At 46.2% G+C, this 18,929-nt stretch overlaps 1 protein-coding gene across 1 annotated transcript in view; it reads left to right on the top strand.

The window, feature by feature from the left end:
- The window catches only part of MYO15B (myosin XVB), a 100,805-nt gene that overhangs the window by 58,294 nt on the left and 23,582 nt on the right, over positions 1-18,929 (top strand). Inside the window, exons 25-37 of the mRNA XM_084829783.1 lie at positions 1,362-1,458; positions 2,375-2,479; positions 3,456-3,636; positions 7,244-7,331; positions 8,164-8,410; positions 9,829-9,944; positions 10,817-10,876; positions 11,158-11,233; positions 14,676-14,794; positions 15,732-15,850; positions 16,438-16,579; positions 16,739-16,850; positions 17,994-18,154. Coding sequence (XP_084685909.1) covers positions 1,362-1,458; positions 2,375-2,479; positions 3,456-3,636; positions 7,244-7,331; positions 8,164-8,410; positions 9,829-9,944; positions 10,817-10,876; positions 11,158-11,233; positions 14,676-14,794; positions 15,732-15,850; positions 16,438-16,579; positions 16,739-16,850; positions 17,994-18,154 — 1,623 coding nt within the window. The remainder of the gene's footprint in view (positions 1-1,361; positions 1,459-2,374; positions 2,480-3,455; positions 3,637-7,243; positions 7,332-8,163; positions 8,411-9,828; positions 9,945-10,816; positions 10,877-11,157; positions 11,234-14,675; positions 14,795-15,731; positions 15,851-16,437; positions 16,580-16,738; positions 16,851-17,993; positions 18,155-18,929) is intronic.

An 18,929-nucleotide genomic window follows, 5' to 3' on the forward strand; every position in this document is an offset into this window, starting at 1 on the left:
ACATGCTATGGGGCAGAAAGGTACTTAGAAACCTCAAAGATATTGAGCATTTCTACACCAGCCTAAAATCCTGCATTTAAAACGGGGCTTTCTGCTTCGGTTTTAAATGCAGGATCACAACTGACTCCCTTTACATGTGCTTCCTTTCCCCCCTCCCCTTTCCCCCTCCTCCCCACCCCCTTCTCTGAGTCTTCCATTATCTTTCATTGATCTCACTCCTCTTGCTGTTTTTCCTCTTTTCACGGAGGGAACTCAAGCGGAACACAATGGGGTAATTTGATAGTTCATTATCTGCAATCTGTTTAAAAATGGAACAAAGGGCATTTAGTGCAAGAGGCGCCTTGGAGGTTCACGGCGTCATGTAAGGAGCCTGCAAATTTCCGTGACAGAGCCGTCTCAACAGCAGGATAAAAGCTCTGTGTGAAGAAAGCCATTGTATTGCCTTCCCTCCCACATTACAAGGTGATCTATTCTCTGCAAACCCCCAAAGCTTAAAGGGAGAGAGCTGAACCTTGGACCCTCTGCCGTTATACTTGCCATTACCTTAACAGGACTCGGAACTAGTTCTTACAACAGGAGTTGATGTAGTAAACCTGTATCCAAGCTGTACCATTTCAGGTGGGAGCTCAAATGAACACTCCTTCATAAAATGTTCCCTGTACATTAAAAAAAAACAACACCTAGCATTCCAGGGAAAAAGCTAGGCTAGAACCCTTTTCTTTTACTTTTCTTTTTCTATGTGAAGGGATTTTTTTTTGAGAAGCGTTCAGCCATGTGGGCCTGTCCAGTCCAGTCACATGTTTACCACCCCATTTTCTGTTTGTATAAACTAGGCTTGAATTGTGGCGCATGACTGAGTTGCCACAAAATGCAAACCGTGGGGTGGAAAAAGGGCTTCTGGTTGTTTCAGACATTTGTCCCTCGGGGCTTACATCGGCTCACACTCAGGATGTGGAGTTAGTAAAAGGGGAAAGTTGAGCCTCAAAAGAAATGTAAGTTTACTGACAGTAGAGTTGAGAAAGAAATAGGTATGAGGGGGATCACTACAAACTGGCACGAGAGATTGTTTTTGTTGAATGCTGCCACTTTAGTTTTTTTTGTCTAATGCAGCATTTGTTTAATGCTAAGTGCTTCAGTCAAGCTGTTCCTCAGGTGCCCTAACCCAGGCCTATATTTTGGAAAGGCTGAATCTGGAACTGGGTCTGAATGCTGCAGACTAAGATTCATGCAGATTCATTAAGCATGAATCTAAAGAACAGACCAGAGGCACTGACCAATTTGCCACTACTTGGAGCAGTGGAGAGAAGGCTGGGAGTAATCAATTAGGTCTAACTGAGGACATCTTGGGGTGTGTGTTCTAGATAAACATCTTCCAAGATGAGCAGCATGCAGAGGGCAAATGGGACACCCTCTCAAGAGAGACATTCAAGAAGAAAATTGAGTACTTTCAAAGAATGGGTGAGTCACATTCTGCTGTTTCTCACTTCATTTTTCCACATCAATGTCTCCTCAATTTCCACACTAATACAAATTAGATTAGTAGTAGTAGTAGTAGTAGTAATTGTTGTTCTTGTTGCCGCCATCTCCTTTGTGATACTCATCTGTTCCCAAAGAAAGCACTGGTGTTTTGAGTGTATCCTGGGGCATAAACAATCTTCAGTTCAACAAATAGCAATATCCCTAAGTGCAGTGGAGGCTGGTGGCTGTGATTTCAGTGGGGGCTGTGAATCCACTCCGGGTTTCAGTCAGAACCAGCCAGAACTCTAAAGGAGCTATCCAATGAGATGAACTCTATCCTCAAAATAGGTTCAGCACTTTGGATAGCTCCTTTAGTGTTCTGGCTGGTTCTGACTGAAACTCGGAGTGGATTCACAGCCCTACTGAAATTGGAGGCATCAGCCCCCACTGCCTAAGTGAGAACGTGGAGATGGCATGGGGATCTCTACTGACCCAGCAGAGTTGTGCTTCCAAAGCCCAACTGTTTGGTTTCAAGAAAATAATTTCCCCTGTCATATCCTTCAGTAATCCTAGGAACTTTTCTTCACCTCCCTCTATAGCATCTGACGTAGTTTAGAGTCATCTGGGTATGTTTTATGAAGCTCTTTCTTTGTCCTATAGGCAGCTGAGGCATGGTGCACGTCTGTCCCTCTTGCTTTGATTGCGGCACACTATAACTGGAAAACTAAAAACTAAAAATGATACGGCCATGTTCTTCTATCATATACTTGAACCTATTAATATGGGGTTGATCTCTAGTCCCTTCCAACCTCTACCAAACTGTTCTATTTGGTGATTCTAACTGGACTGATGCCATAAGGCCCAGGAAAGCCAGATTTAAGAAGCTGTCTATGCCTGACTCTCCTTCTCTATACAGCACAGCAAAAAAGTCCTACCAGGAAAACAAATCCTACAAAGAGCTGGACTCCTCCAAGCAAACCGCAGTCAGAGTATCAAAGTGCTAGCCCAGAAGCAGATTCAGGTAAGCTCTGGCCAAAACATAGTCAACATGTGAGTGAGAAAACCATGCAAGAGGTAAGAGCCAAATCCTGAAAGATGCTGCAAGAAGACAGCACTTAAAAGACAGGAGAACCAACCTGTGGCCCTTGGCCTAATTTCAGAGAGGAAGGCCAGGATCTCTTCTCAATCATCCCAGAATGCAGGACACAGAACAATGGGCTGAAGTTACAGGAAGCCAGATTCCGGCTAAACATCAGGAAAAACTTCCTGACTGTTAAAGCAATACAGCAATGGAACCAATTACGCAGGGAGGTGGTGGGCTCTCCCACACTGGAGGCATTCAAGATGCGGATGGACAGCCATCAGTCAGGGATGCTCTGACTTGGATTCCTGCATTGAGCGAGGGGTTGGACTCGATGGTCTTATGGGCCCCTTCCACCCCTACTATTCTATGATTCTGTGATTCATGTGGCCCTTGGCATGCGATCAGTTCAGACCTATTGTAAGAGCCATCTGTCTCTTCCCTGGCACACCACTGGGCAAGAAGGAAGAGGTAGAGAAAGGAAAAGGGTGATCCACTCACTTTTTACTCTGGCCCTGTGCACTGCCAACATGCAGCCCTGACAGAAAAAGGGTTCCCCACTTCTGCTCTACACTAGTAGAATCCAGCAAGTCCCCCTTCTGGAGGCTGTGAGATGCTCAGTGTGGGGTAGTCAGGCCCACTTTTCTACCCGGTTCCTTCAGTGTCTTCACACAGCCTTTTTCTCCTGAATGGCGGTTGGTCTTTTCTGGTTGCCTCGTTAACCATTCTGGCTTCAGTAGCAAAGCAACCGAAAGTGGAAGGTGGCAAAATAGGGAAGTAGCAAGATTTTATGCAGGAGATTGCAAAGGTAGAAAGAGTTGGGGAGAACCAAGATGTATGTGGGGTAGAAGCAAACCGATTTTTGTGGCCTTTCATTTAAAAACAAACAAATAATCTTCTTAATTCCCTGCTCCAGGCTTGCCAACTTCTCCACAGGAGGAAAATGACCAAGAAATCAAAGTCCAGGAGGACTTGCCTTCTAAAGTGAAGAGTTTGAAGCTGGCGCAAAAATCTGAACCAAGCCAGGAGATACGGCACATTGTTAAAATCCACAAGAATCGGCCAGTCCTGCAACCCAAACCCATCATGCCTGTTAGGTGAGGAGTGGGCCAGATTGAATCAAAGAATTAGGCCTCTTTTTAGATGTTTGTAGTTGCAGAAGCTCTTACTGTTGCTCCCATGCCAGCCAGATAACATCTAAAGTTACTGTGGGTTACTGTGGCAACGTGATTAGCAATGCACAATGCACTGCCTCTGAAGAGGCTGGATGTTTCATCCATGGTTACTAACTTAACCACAACCCCCATGGGCAAAAGTCTTTAGATATTCTCCTCCCAACGTGGAAGCAACCTCAGAGCTGTAGTAACTGCATATGTAAGACAATGTATATTAAGAGGGTCTTTTTGTTGTTTATTCTGTCAGTCGCTTCCGACTCTCCGTGACTTCATGGACCAGCCCATGCCAGAGCTTCCTGTCGGCTGTCACCACCCCCAGCTCCCCCAAGGTTGAGTCCATCACCTCCAGAATATCATCCATCCATCTTGCCCTTGGTCGGCCCCTCTTCCTTTTGCCTTCCACTTTCCCTAGCATCAGCATCTTCTCCAGGGTATCCTGTCTTCTCATGATCTGGTCAAAGTACTTCAGTTTTGCCTTGAATATCATTCCCTCAAGTGAGCAGTCTGGCTTTATTTCCTGGAGTATGGACTGGTTTGATCTTCTTGCAGTCCAAGGCACTCTCAGAATTTTCCTCCAGCAGCACAGTTCAAAAGCATCTATCTTCCTTCGCTCAGCCTTCCTTATGGTCCAGCTCTCCCAGCCACAGGTTACTACGGGGAATACCATTGCTTGAACTATGTGGACCTTTGTTGTCAATGTGATGTCTCTGCTGTTAACTATTTTATCAAGATTTGTCATTGCTCTCCTCCCAAGAAGTAAACGTCTTCTGATTTCCTGGCTGCAGTCAGCATCTGCAGTAATCTTTGCACCTAGAAAGGCAAAGTCTGTCACTGCCTCCACGTTTTCTCCCTCTATTTGCCAGTTATCAATCAAGCTGGTTGCCATAATCTTGGGGGTTTTTTAGGTTTAACTGCAACCCAGCTTTTGCACTTTCTTCTTTCACCTTCGTCATGAGGTTCCTCAGCTCCTCCTTGCTTTCAGCCATCAAAGTGGTATCATCTGCATATCTGAGATTGTTAATGTTTCTTCCAGCGATTGTAACTCCAGCCTTGGCTTCATCAAGCCCAGCACGTCGCATGATGTGTTCTGCGTACAGGTTGAATAGGTAGGGTGAGGGTATACAACCCTGCCGTACTCCTTTCCCAATCTTAAACCTGTCCATTGTTCCGTGGTCTGTTCTTACCGTTGCTACTTGGTCATTATACAGATTCCTCAGGAGGCAGAAAAGATGACTTAGTATCCCCATACCACCAAGAACTTGCCACAATTTGTTATGATCCACACAATCAAAGGCTTTAGAATAGTCAATAAAACAGAAATAGATGTTTTTCTGAAACTCCCTGGCTTTCTCCATTATCCAGCGGATATTGGCAATTTGGTCTCTAGTTCCTCTGCCTTTTCTAAACCCAGCTTGTACATCTGGCAATTCTCGTTCCATGAATTGCTGGAGTCTACCTTGCAAGAACTTGAGCATTACCTTACTGGCATGTGAAATAAGTGCCACTGTTGGATAGTTTGTACATTCTTTGGTGCTTCCTCTTTTTTGGTATGGGGATATAAGTTGATCTTTTCCAATCTGTTGGCCATTCCTGTGTTTTCCAAATTTGCTGGCATATGGCATGCATCCCCTTGACAGCATCATCTTGCAAGGTTTTAAACAGTTCAGCTGGGTTACTGTCATCTCCTGCTGCCTTGTTATTAGCAATGCTTCTTAAGGCCCATTCAACCTCACTCTTTAGGATGTCTGGCTCTAACTCACTGACCACACCATCAAATCTATCCCCGATATTATTATCCTTCCTATGCAGATTTTCCATATATTCTTGCCACCTTTTCTTGATCTCTTCTGCTTCTGTTAGGTCCTTGCCATCTTTGTTTTTGATCATACCCATTTTTGCCTGGAATTTACCTCCAATGTTTCTAATTTTCTGGAAGAGGTCTCTTGTCCTTCCTATTCTATTATCTTCTTCCGCTTCCGCACATTGCTTGTTTAAAAATAATTCCTGATCTCTTCTGGCTAACCTCCAGAATTTTGCATTTAATTGGGCATATCTCCCCCTATTACTGTTGCCTTTTGCTTTCCTTCTTTCTTGGGCTGCTTCCAGTGTCTCAGCAGACAGCCATCTTGCCTGGTTTTCTTTTTCTTTGGGACTTTTTTGTTGCCGCCTCCTGAACAATGTTGCGAACTTCTGTCCATAGTTCTTCTGGGACCCTATCTACTAAATCTAGTCTTTTAAATCTATTCTTCACCTCCACTGCATATTCATGAGGAATATTAGTGAGCTCATATCTAACTGATCTGTGGGTCTTCCCTATTCTCTTTAGTCTGATTCTAAATTGTGCAATAAGAAGTTCGTGATCTGAACTACAATCAGCTCCAGGTCTTGTTTTTACCAACTGCATAGATGTCCGCCACCTTTGGCTACAAAGGATGTAGTCAATCTGATTTCGGTGTCGACCATCTGGTGAAGTCCATGTATAAAGTCATCTCTTAGGTTGTTGGAAGAGAGTGTTTGTTATGCACAGTGAGTTGTCTTGGCAAAATTCTATCAGCCTATGTCCTGCTTCATTTTATTCTCCCAGACCATGCTTGCCTGTAATTCCAGGTGTCGTTTGACTACCCACCTTAGCATTCCAGTCTCCTGGAATCTTTGTTTGGCATACTATCTAGTAGATGCTGCAGATCCTCATAGAACTGATCTACTTCTGCTTCTTCAGCATCTGTGGTTGGGGCATATTTTGGATCACTGTGATGTTAAATGGCTTACCGTGAATTCGGATTGAGATCATTCTGTCATTTTTTGGATTGTATCCAAGCACTGCTTTAGCCACTTTATTATTAATTATGAAGGCTACTCCATTTCTTCTGTGGTCCTCTTGTCCACAGTAGTAGATCTGGTGGTCATTTGATGTGAAGTGGCCCATTCCAGTCCATTTCAATTCATTGACACCCAAAATGTCTATATTTAATCTTGACATCTCCCCAATAACCACATCCAATTTGCCCTGGCTCACAGATCTTACATTCCAGGTTCCTATGGTGTGTTGATCTTTAGAACATCGGATTCGTCGTTCACCACCAGCACCATCGGCTGCTAGCTGTCCTTTCAGCTTTGAGCTAGCTGCGTCATCACATCTGGGGCTAGTTGAACTTATCCTCTGTTCCTCCCCAGTAGCATTTTGACCATCTTCCGACCTGGGAGTCCCATCTTCCGATGGTATACCGACATATCTCTGCTTGTACTGATCCATTTAGTTTTCATGGCAAGAATACTGGGGTGGGTTGCCGTTTCTTTCCCCAGGGATCGTATTTAGTCTGACCTCTCTGCCATGACCTCCCCGTCTTGGGTGTCCCTTCACGGTTTAGCTCATGATGTCATTGAGGTGCTCAAGCTCCAGCACCATGACAAGGTAACGATCTCCTTTGCTGAAGGGGGTCTTGGACAGTAGGTATTTTGTTGTGCATATTTCACTGTTGTTCCATGCAGCAGACTCATCGTGGCTATTATTTTATTATTTGACATGCAGACATGTCTCTAAGCCCTTTGTAAAGAAGAGTGACCCCAAGACGGAAGCTCTGGAAAAGCTGGGGATTGTGAGAGGGGGTCCTTCATCGGTAAGTGTTCCAGTATTCCTTCTGTTCCGGTACTGAAACACCTAGGAGCCAGTGCGGTGCATTGGCCAAAAGTATGGTTAGGACTTGCTGGCTAAAATCTCCAGTCAGCCCATGATGCTCATTAGATGGCCTTGGGCAAGTCACAGTGTCTCAGCCGAGCCTACCTCATAGGATTGTTGTGAGGGTAAAAGCAGGATAATCTTAAATACACCACCCTGAACTCCTTGGAGGAAAAATGGATCCAAATAGGACAAATAAAGAACAAACATTAAACATAGTGACTGGACATCAGGACTCCTAGCATTTCGTGATATCGACCGTATGAGTGTAACCATCACCAATCTGTCTGCATCTCTGCTTTTGGAGCAGTCCTAGAGAGAGTTATCTGGTTCAGGCTAAATGAGTGTTTGGAAGTCTGTTTGAGAGCCTGAATTGGAAGGTGCCACAATTAGAGTTATGTCCCATTCCACTCTAACTTAGATGCCCTTTGAAGGCAAGCTGTTATTGCTTTTACAATATGTGTTACTTCGAGGGGCAAGTTCCTTGCCCCACTCAAATCACCCTAGAGTTTCGCTGTTTATTTGGCTACTTGGTTTAAAGAGCTATCCAGTGAGGTGTGCAAACTGATGCCACCTCTTGTGTCCTGCGATTTAGGAGATTCCTGCCAGGAAGCTCCTAACTGCATTAAATCAAAGTCACTGTTTGCTGTCCTGTATATCATGTTGCTGTCATACAGTACTAGTTGCAGGGCTGGTCAAGGGAGATGTGAACCTTGTAGGTGTGACATGTGGCCATGTTTGAAGTGCTGCTTGTTTTCCCTTTCTACACCCAGCCATCCTCTCCATCTCCAGAGATGAGTCCTCAAGTAAGTCTGCGATCACCACCACCAGCGCCAGGCAAACTGTCCAACTCCATCAAAGACAAACAGCTGCCCCTCATGAACCTCTTTTCTCGGCCACCACCTACCTCTCCTGGCACCTCACAGCTTCCTCCTCCTCCCCCTGTGCCACCCCCGCTAGCCCTTCCTTCAGGCTATGGCACAGAAGAAACCAGTGCAATGCCACAGAAGAAACCAGAAGGTAAGTTGACACTCCTAGATCCTGCAACCTTTTCTTCGTGAGGGCTTCCATTGAACAAACTAATGCTACCCAAAGGAGCGCTTTCTCCCATGTGTTCCTGCCCAGTTGCCAAGATCATCTTAGGAAGCTCTTCTATGGGTGCCACCACCCACAGTGCTGTGTGAGGTGGCTACCAGGGAAGGAACCTTCTCTGTAGTGGCCCTCCTCCCATCTGGGGAATGCCCTTCCCAGGGAGATCCACCTGGCACGGCCACTGTACACATTTAGAAGCCAGGTTCAGACCATCCTCTTTAAGCAGGCATTTAACCTTTAATCTGTTGCTCTGATGATTATCTTGACTGGCTCTTTAATATTTTTAATGTTTTAGTATTTTGGTATTTCCATGGTTGTATTTATTATTTTGGTTGTTATTTTATTGTTGTTTGGGTGTGCGTTTTTCAATGTTCGTAAACTGCCCCGAAGGCGTCTGCCAGTTAGGCGGAATATATGTTTAATAAATAAATAGGCAAGCACGCTGGCCAGTCCAGTTTGCAGCAGGCATTATGGATGGAGTGTTTTCTCAACAAAAAGGCCACTGGGCTGGAGATTATGAGAATTGTAGTCCAACAACCTCTGGGGCCTGAGGTTGGGAAAGGCTCCCCTGGTGTCTAGGCCAGGGCATAATTCAAAGTGTTTGTTTTACCTATAAAGTCCCACATGTCTTGGGACCTGGCTATTGGAAGGACTGGCTTTTATGACATGAGCCTGCCCAAATTCTTTTGTTCATCATTACAGGCTGTCTTCTGGGTGATACACACCCCACCTGAAGTTAGGCAGATGGGGACCAGGGAAAGGGCTTTCTCAGTCATCATGTCCCACCAACAGAATGCCTCCCCAGAGAAGCTCACCTGGCACCCACCTTGATGTCTGATGCTGGACAAAGACGTTTTAAAAAATTGTCTGGGCATTCCAGCATGGTTTTATAGCTCATCTTAGTTGTGTTTTTATGGCTAGATTTTACTGACTATGCTGATTTTATGGCTGATGCTTCTTTGATGTTTGCATGGTTCTTTTGTTGAGGTTTATTGTATTTACCTTTATTATTTTAAACTGTACACAGCCCTGGGAGTCTGGGACTGAAGGGCAGTTTATAAATTCACCAAACCAGGACACACTTACCGTTTAATCAATTATCAGTTTTTGTTTTGTGAAGTGCTTTACCCTATTCTGAGACCTTGTGAATAGGATGGATTAGACATGTAATTTTTTTTAAATAAACAAGAATCTTTACTGAAACCTCTAATGGGGGTTAGCTGTGAAGATCTCAGAGGTACTACAAAATATTGGTTGTAAGCCACTCTGAGGATCATTTTGATGAAAAAGTGGCATATAAATGCTTGGAATAATATCCCTTCCAACTTCCCTTCTGTCACACTTAGGCTCAGCTAGGACAATGGTGGAAGATTCCAGTATCAAAACCCAGCTCCTCAGTCTCTCTGCGAGTGTCAGCTTCTCCTATGCTAACCCTACATGGAAGCTCCTCCTGCGCAAAGAGGTTCGTCAGGGTCCATCACATCCCCTTTCTGGAGGTGCTTAATTGCTAGAACAGGCAAATCCAGCTTTGTACACCTGTGGTGAGAACACCTCACATAGGAACATAGGAAGCTGCCATACTGAGTCAGACCGTTAGCCCATCTAGCCCGGGATTGTCGACACTGACTGGCAGTAGCATATCTCCAGAGTTTCGGGCAGGAGTTTACCCTGCTCTACCTGGAGATGCCCGGGATTGAACTTGGAACCTTCTGCATGCAAAGCAGGTGCCCTGTCACTGAGGTACTACCCCAGTCCTCCAAATGGGATCATGAAACCTGGTGGGCAGACCTGTCACAGCTACTGGTCTGCTTTGTGACCTTCTCTGGATCCTGACTTCAAATTGCACTTGAGTGATCTCACTTCATTCCCTCATGTTACAAAGCATAACAAAAACCATGTTGTGGATAAAAAGCTTTGCCAGCAGCTACTGTCTCACTTCCCATGATACATTCTGCAGGGCTGGGGTGAGAATAGTCCTGGGGAAATGGGCTCACAGGATGGTAAAGGTGAAAATAACTTCTCAGTAGGCGTGGCAACCGCAATGCTGAAGTATATATTAATCTATAATGGAGGTTGATCTGGGCTGTTTGGAAACCACAAGTATGTGTGCCTGAGAAGGACAGCAGATGAAAAACAAGAATGAGCTTTCTCACTATCCCTCTGCCAAGACGGGTTTGTGTTGAACAAGCCATTGCTTTCCTATGATCTTCTTTACTCAAAATTGTGTCCTTGAAAACATAGCTCAAATTAATGCAGCATATCACTGACTGGTTGAGGTGAAGGCTGATTGTTATATTTTGAAGACAACTTTGTCTCTGATCTGTTCCCCAACAGGTTTTTTACCCCAAGGAAAACTTCAGTCACCCTTATTGCTTGAATCTATTATGTGACCAGGTGAGTATCTGTGTGTGTGCGTGTGTGTGTGTGTGTGTGTGTGTGTGTTTGAGACAGAGAGAGAGAGAGAGGGAGGGAGATCTTCTTCTTCTTCTTGGTCCATTAGCCTCTCCACCAAGGACCTTTCCTTTCCTTTCCCCCCTCTTTGTGTTTCTGTCACCTGCCTTTTCAACCCATGTATCTGCTTTCTTCTTTGAGCTTTTGTCTTCAAAGCTTCCAGCTTGACATTTCCGGTAGGAAGCATGTGAGTGTAACGGAAATCAATCTTTGTTCCTTCCCAGATCATAAGAGACACTTACTCAGACTCGTGCATTCGGATCTCCAAAGAGGAGAGGCGTAAGATGAAAGACCTGTTGGGTAAGCAAGCAGTCCCCTCCTGATTCACCCCACCCTGACCCAAATATCTATCTGGAATTGAATAACTGTTTGGATGCATCTATCATAGGTTGTACATTAGGGGTGTGGGGACCATTATGTGTACATAGCGTGCTTATGTTCTGCCAGTATATAATGAACCGATCACACAATCCCCTAAGATTGCCTTGGGCACCAGAAGTGTGATTCACAGGATGTTAGAGTTGTCCATACATTCCTGCAGGTATGGGCTGAGCCACCTCCAAACTGATCCCCTTTGAATCTCAGTGGCCACTGGGGCTGAGAAATAATGAGAAGTCATAGCAGCAACTTGAGAAATGAATTCCTTCCACATCTCTAAGGTCCAAACCTTCCTTCAGCATCCCTACTTCAAATCCAAAGCACTGGGAGAGCAGCAAAATTTCTACCAATTTTGCAAACCACCTCGAATGTAAGGAGAGCAGGGTTTAAATGTTATACATAATGCATGGTAAGGGGCTCCGCCTTTGCCCCCTCCCCTGCCAACACCTATAGTGAGCCGCACTGCTTTCCACCATTCCATTTAAAGGAAGCTTTGAATTGCCTTATCAGACCAAATTCAAGTCTCTGCTTGTGTGTGTTAAGCAGTTGTTACATGCTCCCCATTTCCCGCAGCAGTGAGAAATTCCAGGGGCGATGCTAGCAGTGTTCGTTTCCATTAGATCAGAGAGCGCTGGAGATTTGTAATATTTGCTTTATTTCTGAATATACAAACTCTCATTGATGAAACGTCAGCTGTCCACCTTGGATTATTGACGCAATCCTCCTAACACAAAAGGGTGGACGAGCAGTAGCCCTAACACGGCAGTCCGTAATGGCATTAATACATTTTGGCTTCTCAACACCAGGCCCCCCCTGCAGGATTTTGGTTTCCTCGTTGAAACATTTTGAATGGTTTGGTGCTGCTCAGTAAGGCCTTAGCTAGATGCTATATTAAGGGCACAATCCTAACTAGACAGGCAGCCACCTCCAACCTTGGAGGCAACTGCCTATCCAAAGCAGGCCACGAGAGGCATGGAGGGATCGTTCCCTCCACACCTCCCCTGCCTTGCTGTTTTTCGCTAGACCGTTGTTTTGGGCTGTCTAGCAGCAGGGGGGCCAACTGGGAGAGGAAGCTGCTGTACGACACATTGGATGTGTTGTATGCGCAGCTCCGCTCTCCCTGCCCTGGAAGGCCCCCCAGCCCCACCCCTTTTCAGTTGCTCCACGCTCCTCTTGCGAGCACAGGGGATGGGGCTTCTCTGCGCTGCCTCTGAGGCAGCACAGACGAGGGGGGCGGTCAGTTTTCCAGGAAACGACCTTGGAGCATGGGCTCCGAGGTCGGTTCCTGGAAATGAGCATATCCTATGGCCCTCTAGACAGTGTCTAGCGGCCATAGGATTGCTCTCTCCATGCATAAAGTCTAGGTGATCCTAACTTTTTTTTACTCTAGTGTAAGCATGTGGGGGCCAATCTGGATTGGGACCACTATGCACAAGTAGGCAGCATTATTCCTTTCAGCCCAGCTGCTTCCCCCCCATTGGCGCCAATTCACCCTTTCTTTAGCCCCCATGTGGGAGTAGGGGTGAATTTGGATGTGCCTGGATGTGAAGGTATAATCCTCCCTACTCACACACAGTAGTCCCAATCCAGATAGGGGCCCCATGTGCTTACGCTAGAGTGAAAAAAAAATAGGGTCATCCAGATGCCATGCATTTAACATAGTTCTAGTTTAGCCCTAAGGGTATTGATTTCAGGTTTAAGGGCACTTCTAACAGTATAAAAGTAGCTTAACTGCAACCCTGAGTAGGGATGTGTGAACGCACCCCCGTCCAGGTTCTTCGGGCGCCTGCCTAGTCCCTGTCCCCATCGCCAGTCCCCAGACCATGCTTGAGCCCCTCCCACCCTTGGCGAGCAGCCTGCACTCACCCCAGTGGCTTCGTTGAGCTCCGTGGTCACCATTTTTTGTAAAATAAAATGGCGATTGCAAAAATGTGCATATTTGCATATGCATGAAACTCACATTTTGCATATGCGCAAAAATGCACATTTTGCAAATGTGCATATATGTGTATGCAGGAAATATGCATTTTTCAAAAATGCTCATTTTCACGCATGTACAAATATGCACATTCTGCACATTCGCATTTTTGCATACGCAAATATGCGCATTTGCAAAAATGCACATTTTTTGCAGACGCATTTTTGCAGTCGCCAATTTATTTTGTGAAAAATGGTGAGCACAGAGCTTGATGAGGCCACTGGAGTGAGTGCAGGCCGCTCACTGACTGCAGGTAGAGAGCAAGCGGGGGCAGGGGCTCAGCAAGCGGGGCTCGGGGGTGTGGGCAGGGTAGGGATGTACGAAAGTCACTTACCTTTTCGAAGGATGACATTCGCAGTGGGGGGAGGCACTCCGTCCCTCCCCCCGAAATTCTCTCTGGCTGGCTCCGCTCTGTGGAGGTTCTGCAGAGCCGCCGGCCAGGGCCGCCTGCAGCCGGACATCCGACTGCTGGGCAGCCTGCAGGGACGCAAGTGGCGGCGGCTACGGCGGCCGCCATTTGCGTTCCCTTTTTTTTGCCGTTTTAGCCTACGTAAATATTTGCATAGGCTAAAACAGCAAAAAAAAGGGAACGCAAATGGCGGCCGCCGTAGCTGCCGCCATTTGCGTCCGCTGTTTTTTTTTTTGCTGTGATAGGCTACGTAAATACTTACGTAGCCTATTACGGCCTTCACAGGGATGCAAATGGCGTCCCTGCATTAGCCATGGCAGGCTACGTAATTATTTACGTAGCCTATCACGGCTATAACGAGGAAGCGAATGACAGCCGCAGATGCAGCCGCCGTTCTCAAGTCAGTGCGGGCAGCAGCAGGTAAGTGCTCCGTTTCGTGCCTTTCGTGGGGCAGGGGGGCGAGGGGCTTCATTCTGCCACGGATTTCAGGGGGCCGAATGCACAGGCATTCGGCCTCACCAAGATCCGTGGCAGAAATCTCTGACATCCCTAGGGCAGGGGCGGTTCCACCGGATTCCTGGATGGAATCAGGCACCTCCACCATCCCTATCCCTGAGTAATGTCTATTAACAGTACAGTTGAGCCATATCAAGTCAACAGTGGAGCCTGGTGGTTCCGATTTTGGTTATTCCATTCTGGGTTTCAGTCAGAACCAGCTAGAACTCTAAAAGAGCTATCCAAGGTGCTAAACCCTATCCCCAAAATTTATTATTTATTTATTATTTGTTTATTATATTTATTTATATCCCACCTTTTCCCCAATACTGAGACAGGTTGAGCAGCTTGGATAGCTCCTTTAGAGTTCTGGCTGGTTCTGACTGAAACCCGGAATGTTATCACTGCCCCACTGAAATCAGAGCCACCAGCCTCTACTGCCTGTCTCGGCTGATGAAACGTTCCCTTTGCATCCCTGACAGTGGAGTTCCAGGTGGGCATGGATGCTAGCTCCATTCCCGAAGATGGGATAAAGAAGAGGATTGTGCTGGCTGCTCGTGATAACTGGGCCAACTATTTCTCTCGTCTTTTCCCAGTTAAGGTAAATCAAACTGGCTATTGCTTGATAGACTGGTGCCCAGCGGTGTTGCTAGGCATGTAAAAGATTCAGGGCCCAGGCTCATAGGGCACACATCAGCATAAAATCTGCATATGCTAATGTATATCTATATATGCGAATTTAGAAATAATTACTAGGATTTATTGAAATTTTATAGGATGCAAAGCCAGCCAATTAATTTCTCATCCCAGTCATCTAAAATAAAATACATTCTTCAATTAATTTGCACCCTGACCCAGATCATCTGAAACCAGTGGAAAGGGTTTTTCCCCCCCTCTTAAGCTTAATTGCCATGCAGGGTAAGATTTTGCGGGGTGAATGTTGCATGTGGGAAGGGGAGAGTTAATCCTTCCTTCCCCAGCTGCAGTCCCCTTTAAAAATTGCCGCCTGCAGGACAATTAAACTGATTTAAAAAAAAACCCTTCTATTGGCACCAATGGACAGTCAGGGCTTCGTAGAATAGATCCGGGGCCCTGAGAAATAGATTCAGGGCCAGGTCCCCATGGGCCCAGGCCTAGCGATGCCCCTGCTGAGGCCTTACTCCTGTATGGGAGAGATAATTTCTTGGGTTGTTGGGCTTGTGACTGGGGTGGGTGGTCTATTTTAGTATCTTACCCTTTGTTAGTCGTGGGACCTGGCAGGTATGATGCCGAAAACAGACATTATGGCATAATGTGACATAATGCCAGAACAGATATTACTTTAAATCATTCTTAACAGAGGTATGAACTGATGACTTGCAGAGGTCTTTTAGCATGAAGTTAGGCCGAGGCCCTAGGGCTGCAGGTTGCCCAGCCCTGCTCTAAAAGGTTCTGACACTTCTTCCATCAAAGTGCCCTGTCGTCTCTGCACAAAAGCTGCCTTTAACACCTGAGCCATTCTATTGGCCATTTCTTGTGTGTGGGATTCTTACCTATAGGGAGAAAACGGGAGTGATGTCCAGATTTTGGGTGTTTCTCATCGGGGACTGCAGCTGCTGAAGAGAGCAAAAACAGCCACCTTCAGTCCTGAACATCTGAAAACCCTTTGCAGCTACAGGTGAGAGGCAAAGAAATCCAATACTAAGGATAGGCTGCTGCTTTCTGAGGGCTAAACTACACGCTTACATTAAATACGTAGCATGCAGTTGATCCTCACCGTTGTTTTTTACCTCAATATGAGCACGCAGGGCCCCAACCCAGATAAGGACCACTGCGCACAGGTAGGACATTTAAGGGTGCAATCCTATGCATATTTAGACAGAGAAAAGGCCTACAACTGGCTGGGGAATGCTGGAGTTGTAGGCCTTTTCGCTGTCTAAACATGCATAGGCTTGTGCCCTAAACCTTTAAACTCAGTTACTTTCCCCCCTGAATGTGTCCATCTGGCAGGAGTTACAATGGAGTATTTTTTCCTTTGTTTAATGGCCTTTGGGCCCCATTGTATGATCCTATGCATCTTCTTTCTCTCTCTCTCTGCCCCTTTCTTGGAGCCTCTTCTGTTTGCTACTATATGAACAAACCTCAGATTTCTTTTGATGCAGAAGAGTTATTATGGCAAGGAAGATCCTGGTGGCCTTAGTGAGGCCAATGAACTAAGACAAGTATAAAGGCCAAGCATGATCCACATTTTCTGGAATTTTGCAGTTATGCAGATGTGCTGTCCTTGGAGCTGATGGACCGGAACATCCTTCAGTTCTCTCTGAAGAATGAGCAGCTCATCCTTCACTCTCCAAAGGCCTGGCAAATTAAGACAATGGTGGAACTCTTCCTGCAGGAGCTGAAACAGGTGAGAGAAGCCCGGCATGCTGCGAGTCCCCCCGTCCTGCTGCCCCAACTGTTACCCTCCTTGGCTAAAGTAAAGTACAGGATGAAGACCCATCGCCACCGCCAGACCAACTACATCCCCTTAATTGTGCTTTTTCCTCCCTCCACTTCCAACTAAAAGGACTCCAACTATGTCATCGCTTTGCGCAGCTATGTGACAGATGACAAGAGCCTCTTGAGCTTCAAGAAAGGTGACTTCATCCGGCTACTGCCCATGGAGGGATTGGAGTCAGGTAATGGGGTCTGGCCATGAAAGGCCTCATTGCTGTTGAAAGGGCCCTTCCACATTACTGAGTCCTTAGCAATATTCATGCCCACTGAAGATACAGTTCTTAGAGCATTTCTACATGAGGCTTTTATTGCATGCTCGTGATTGGTCAGTAGTGGAAGTTTGTGGGTCCTTTACATGACGTCGTCGACCTCCAGGACGTCTCCCACGCCTTTCCCCCTTTATTCCTCTTTTTTTAAAGTTTGGAGATAAGCTGTAGTAAACTTGAATGGCACCATATCGGCAGTGTGAAATGCCACTGTTGTGTATAATTCAGCCACTAGATGTTTCATTGAACATATAGAGCATTCCGAGGAGGGAAGTTTTCAGTTCCAAATCACATGTTCACCTTCTAAAGGAGTCCATTGTAAACATGGAAAGACTGCAGAAGAAGAAAGCCTGGTAAGGGTGCAGGGTTTTTGCTTAAGGTAGAGATGCTCTTAGTCAGTTACAGCATCCAGACATAAATAATCTGAGCAGAAAGGCTGCTGTGGAAATGCACTCACTGTGTGTGTGTTCAGCTGTACAATCTCCCTCTTAAGAATCATGCTGGAGGACAGCCCATTCTTCCTGTTTGAAGCCAAAGACAGTTCTGCACAGCATGGGTTGGCTGATCCCTGTGACATCGCAAGGCCCTTTCCACTCCAGAACAGTTTTAATTTTTTTAACTGTTCTTTATTTCATTTCCATTATAATACATGTACACTATCTGACTCCAGAACAGTTTTTAAACATTTTTTTAAAAAATTGATTGTTAAGTTTAAGAAGTTAAGAAACAGTCATTCACTTGAATGTACATGGGGTGCTTCAATAAAGTGTTTTTAAGAACTCAGAAAGCCCATCTGAAGTGTGGGGAGGGAGGGGCAAGAGAACTGACTGAATCAGCATTCGACTGGCTGATTGGGCCACCTGTCACTGGTGTTGCGAACATAGGAGGAGGCCAGGCTCAGCTGCTGAGGAAATTTGCAACTATTGTATATAGAAGGGAATGCACATTAAGAAAATTAAATGGCAGAGACAATGTAAGTTGGAGCTGGGTATAGAAAGGGAAGCTTTGTTTGACCTTCATCCTGTGCTGTTACGTGAGTGCTGTCCTCTTTCCCCACAGGTTGGCAGTTTGGTTCTATTGGTGGTCGCTCAGGCCTTTTCCCTTCAGCCCTGGTGCAGGTTGCAGCAGCTCCCAGTTACCTCAGCCTCCATACGAACCAACAGGAAGAGGTCGGGAAGAGCATGAGGAGAAACACAGAGGAGAGAATCATTAGCAAGGAGGTGAGGCAGGCTAAAGGCTATGCAGATGGATTCCTCAGTAGCTCTCTTGGGAGACTGTTGCGACAGGTAGAAGGACCAGGGATCTGTGTGGGAAGAGGGGGCTCCAAGGAGGTTCAACAGAGAGAGAAAGAGGCCTGCTGGAGTATATCATGCAAGGGTCCCATCTACATGAGCCATTTACTGTGGGGCTGCTGCGATTCGAGGCCCTTCAGGACATACAACGTAGTTGCCACTTCGCAGCCAAACTGTGGTTGTCGCCCAGAAAATGCGGATTTCAAAAGAGGCATTTTGCTGCAATGTTTTTGGTTTACTGCGGGTTTCCCACGGTTGTGAGCTTTCTGTCCCTTCCCCGAACCGACTTCGCATTTTGTAGTGGGGGTGTGGTAGGTGTGCCTAGTGCTTGTGTCACTTGCTAACGCCCCTTCACTCCATCCCGTTCCTTCGCGGCTGTGCAGTTACAGAGGCACAGAGAAGCGTGCTCATTTCTTCAACCACACCTTCACAGCTTTGTATCTTCACAATGGCTGCTTTGGAGTCAGTGGCCAAGGGCTGGGGGTCTCAGGGGAGCAGAAGGTCCAGGACCAACTTCGCTCCAGCCACCATTTTGGAATGATGGGTAGGCACATATCTCTCATGAGCACACGCCTTGGCATGTGCGAACCATCATGAGAGTCTCAGGCGGCAAGGTAATGAAGGAGCAGACCACCCACATTTTACCTAACGAGGAACGGACAGACACAAAAGAGCCCCTAAAATACAAAACAGCCACTAAAAC

The sequence above is a fragment of the Heloderma suspectum genome, chromosome 2 (assembly GCF_057233095.1).
Source record: "Heloderma suspectum isolate Gila_16-S chromosome 2, 16-S_ref, whole genome shotgun sequence".
NCBI classification, from domain to species: Eukaryota; Metazoa; Chordata; class Lepidosauria; order Squamata; family Helodermatidae; genus Heloderma; species Heloderma suspectum.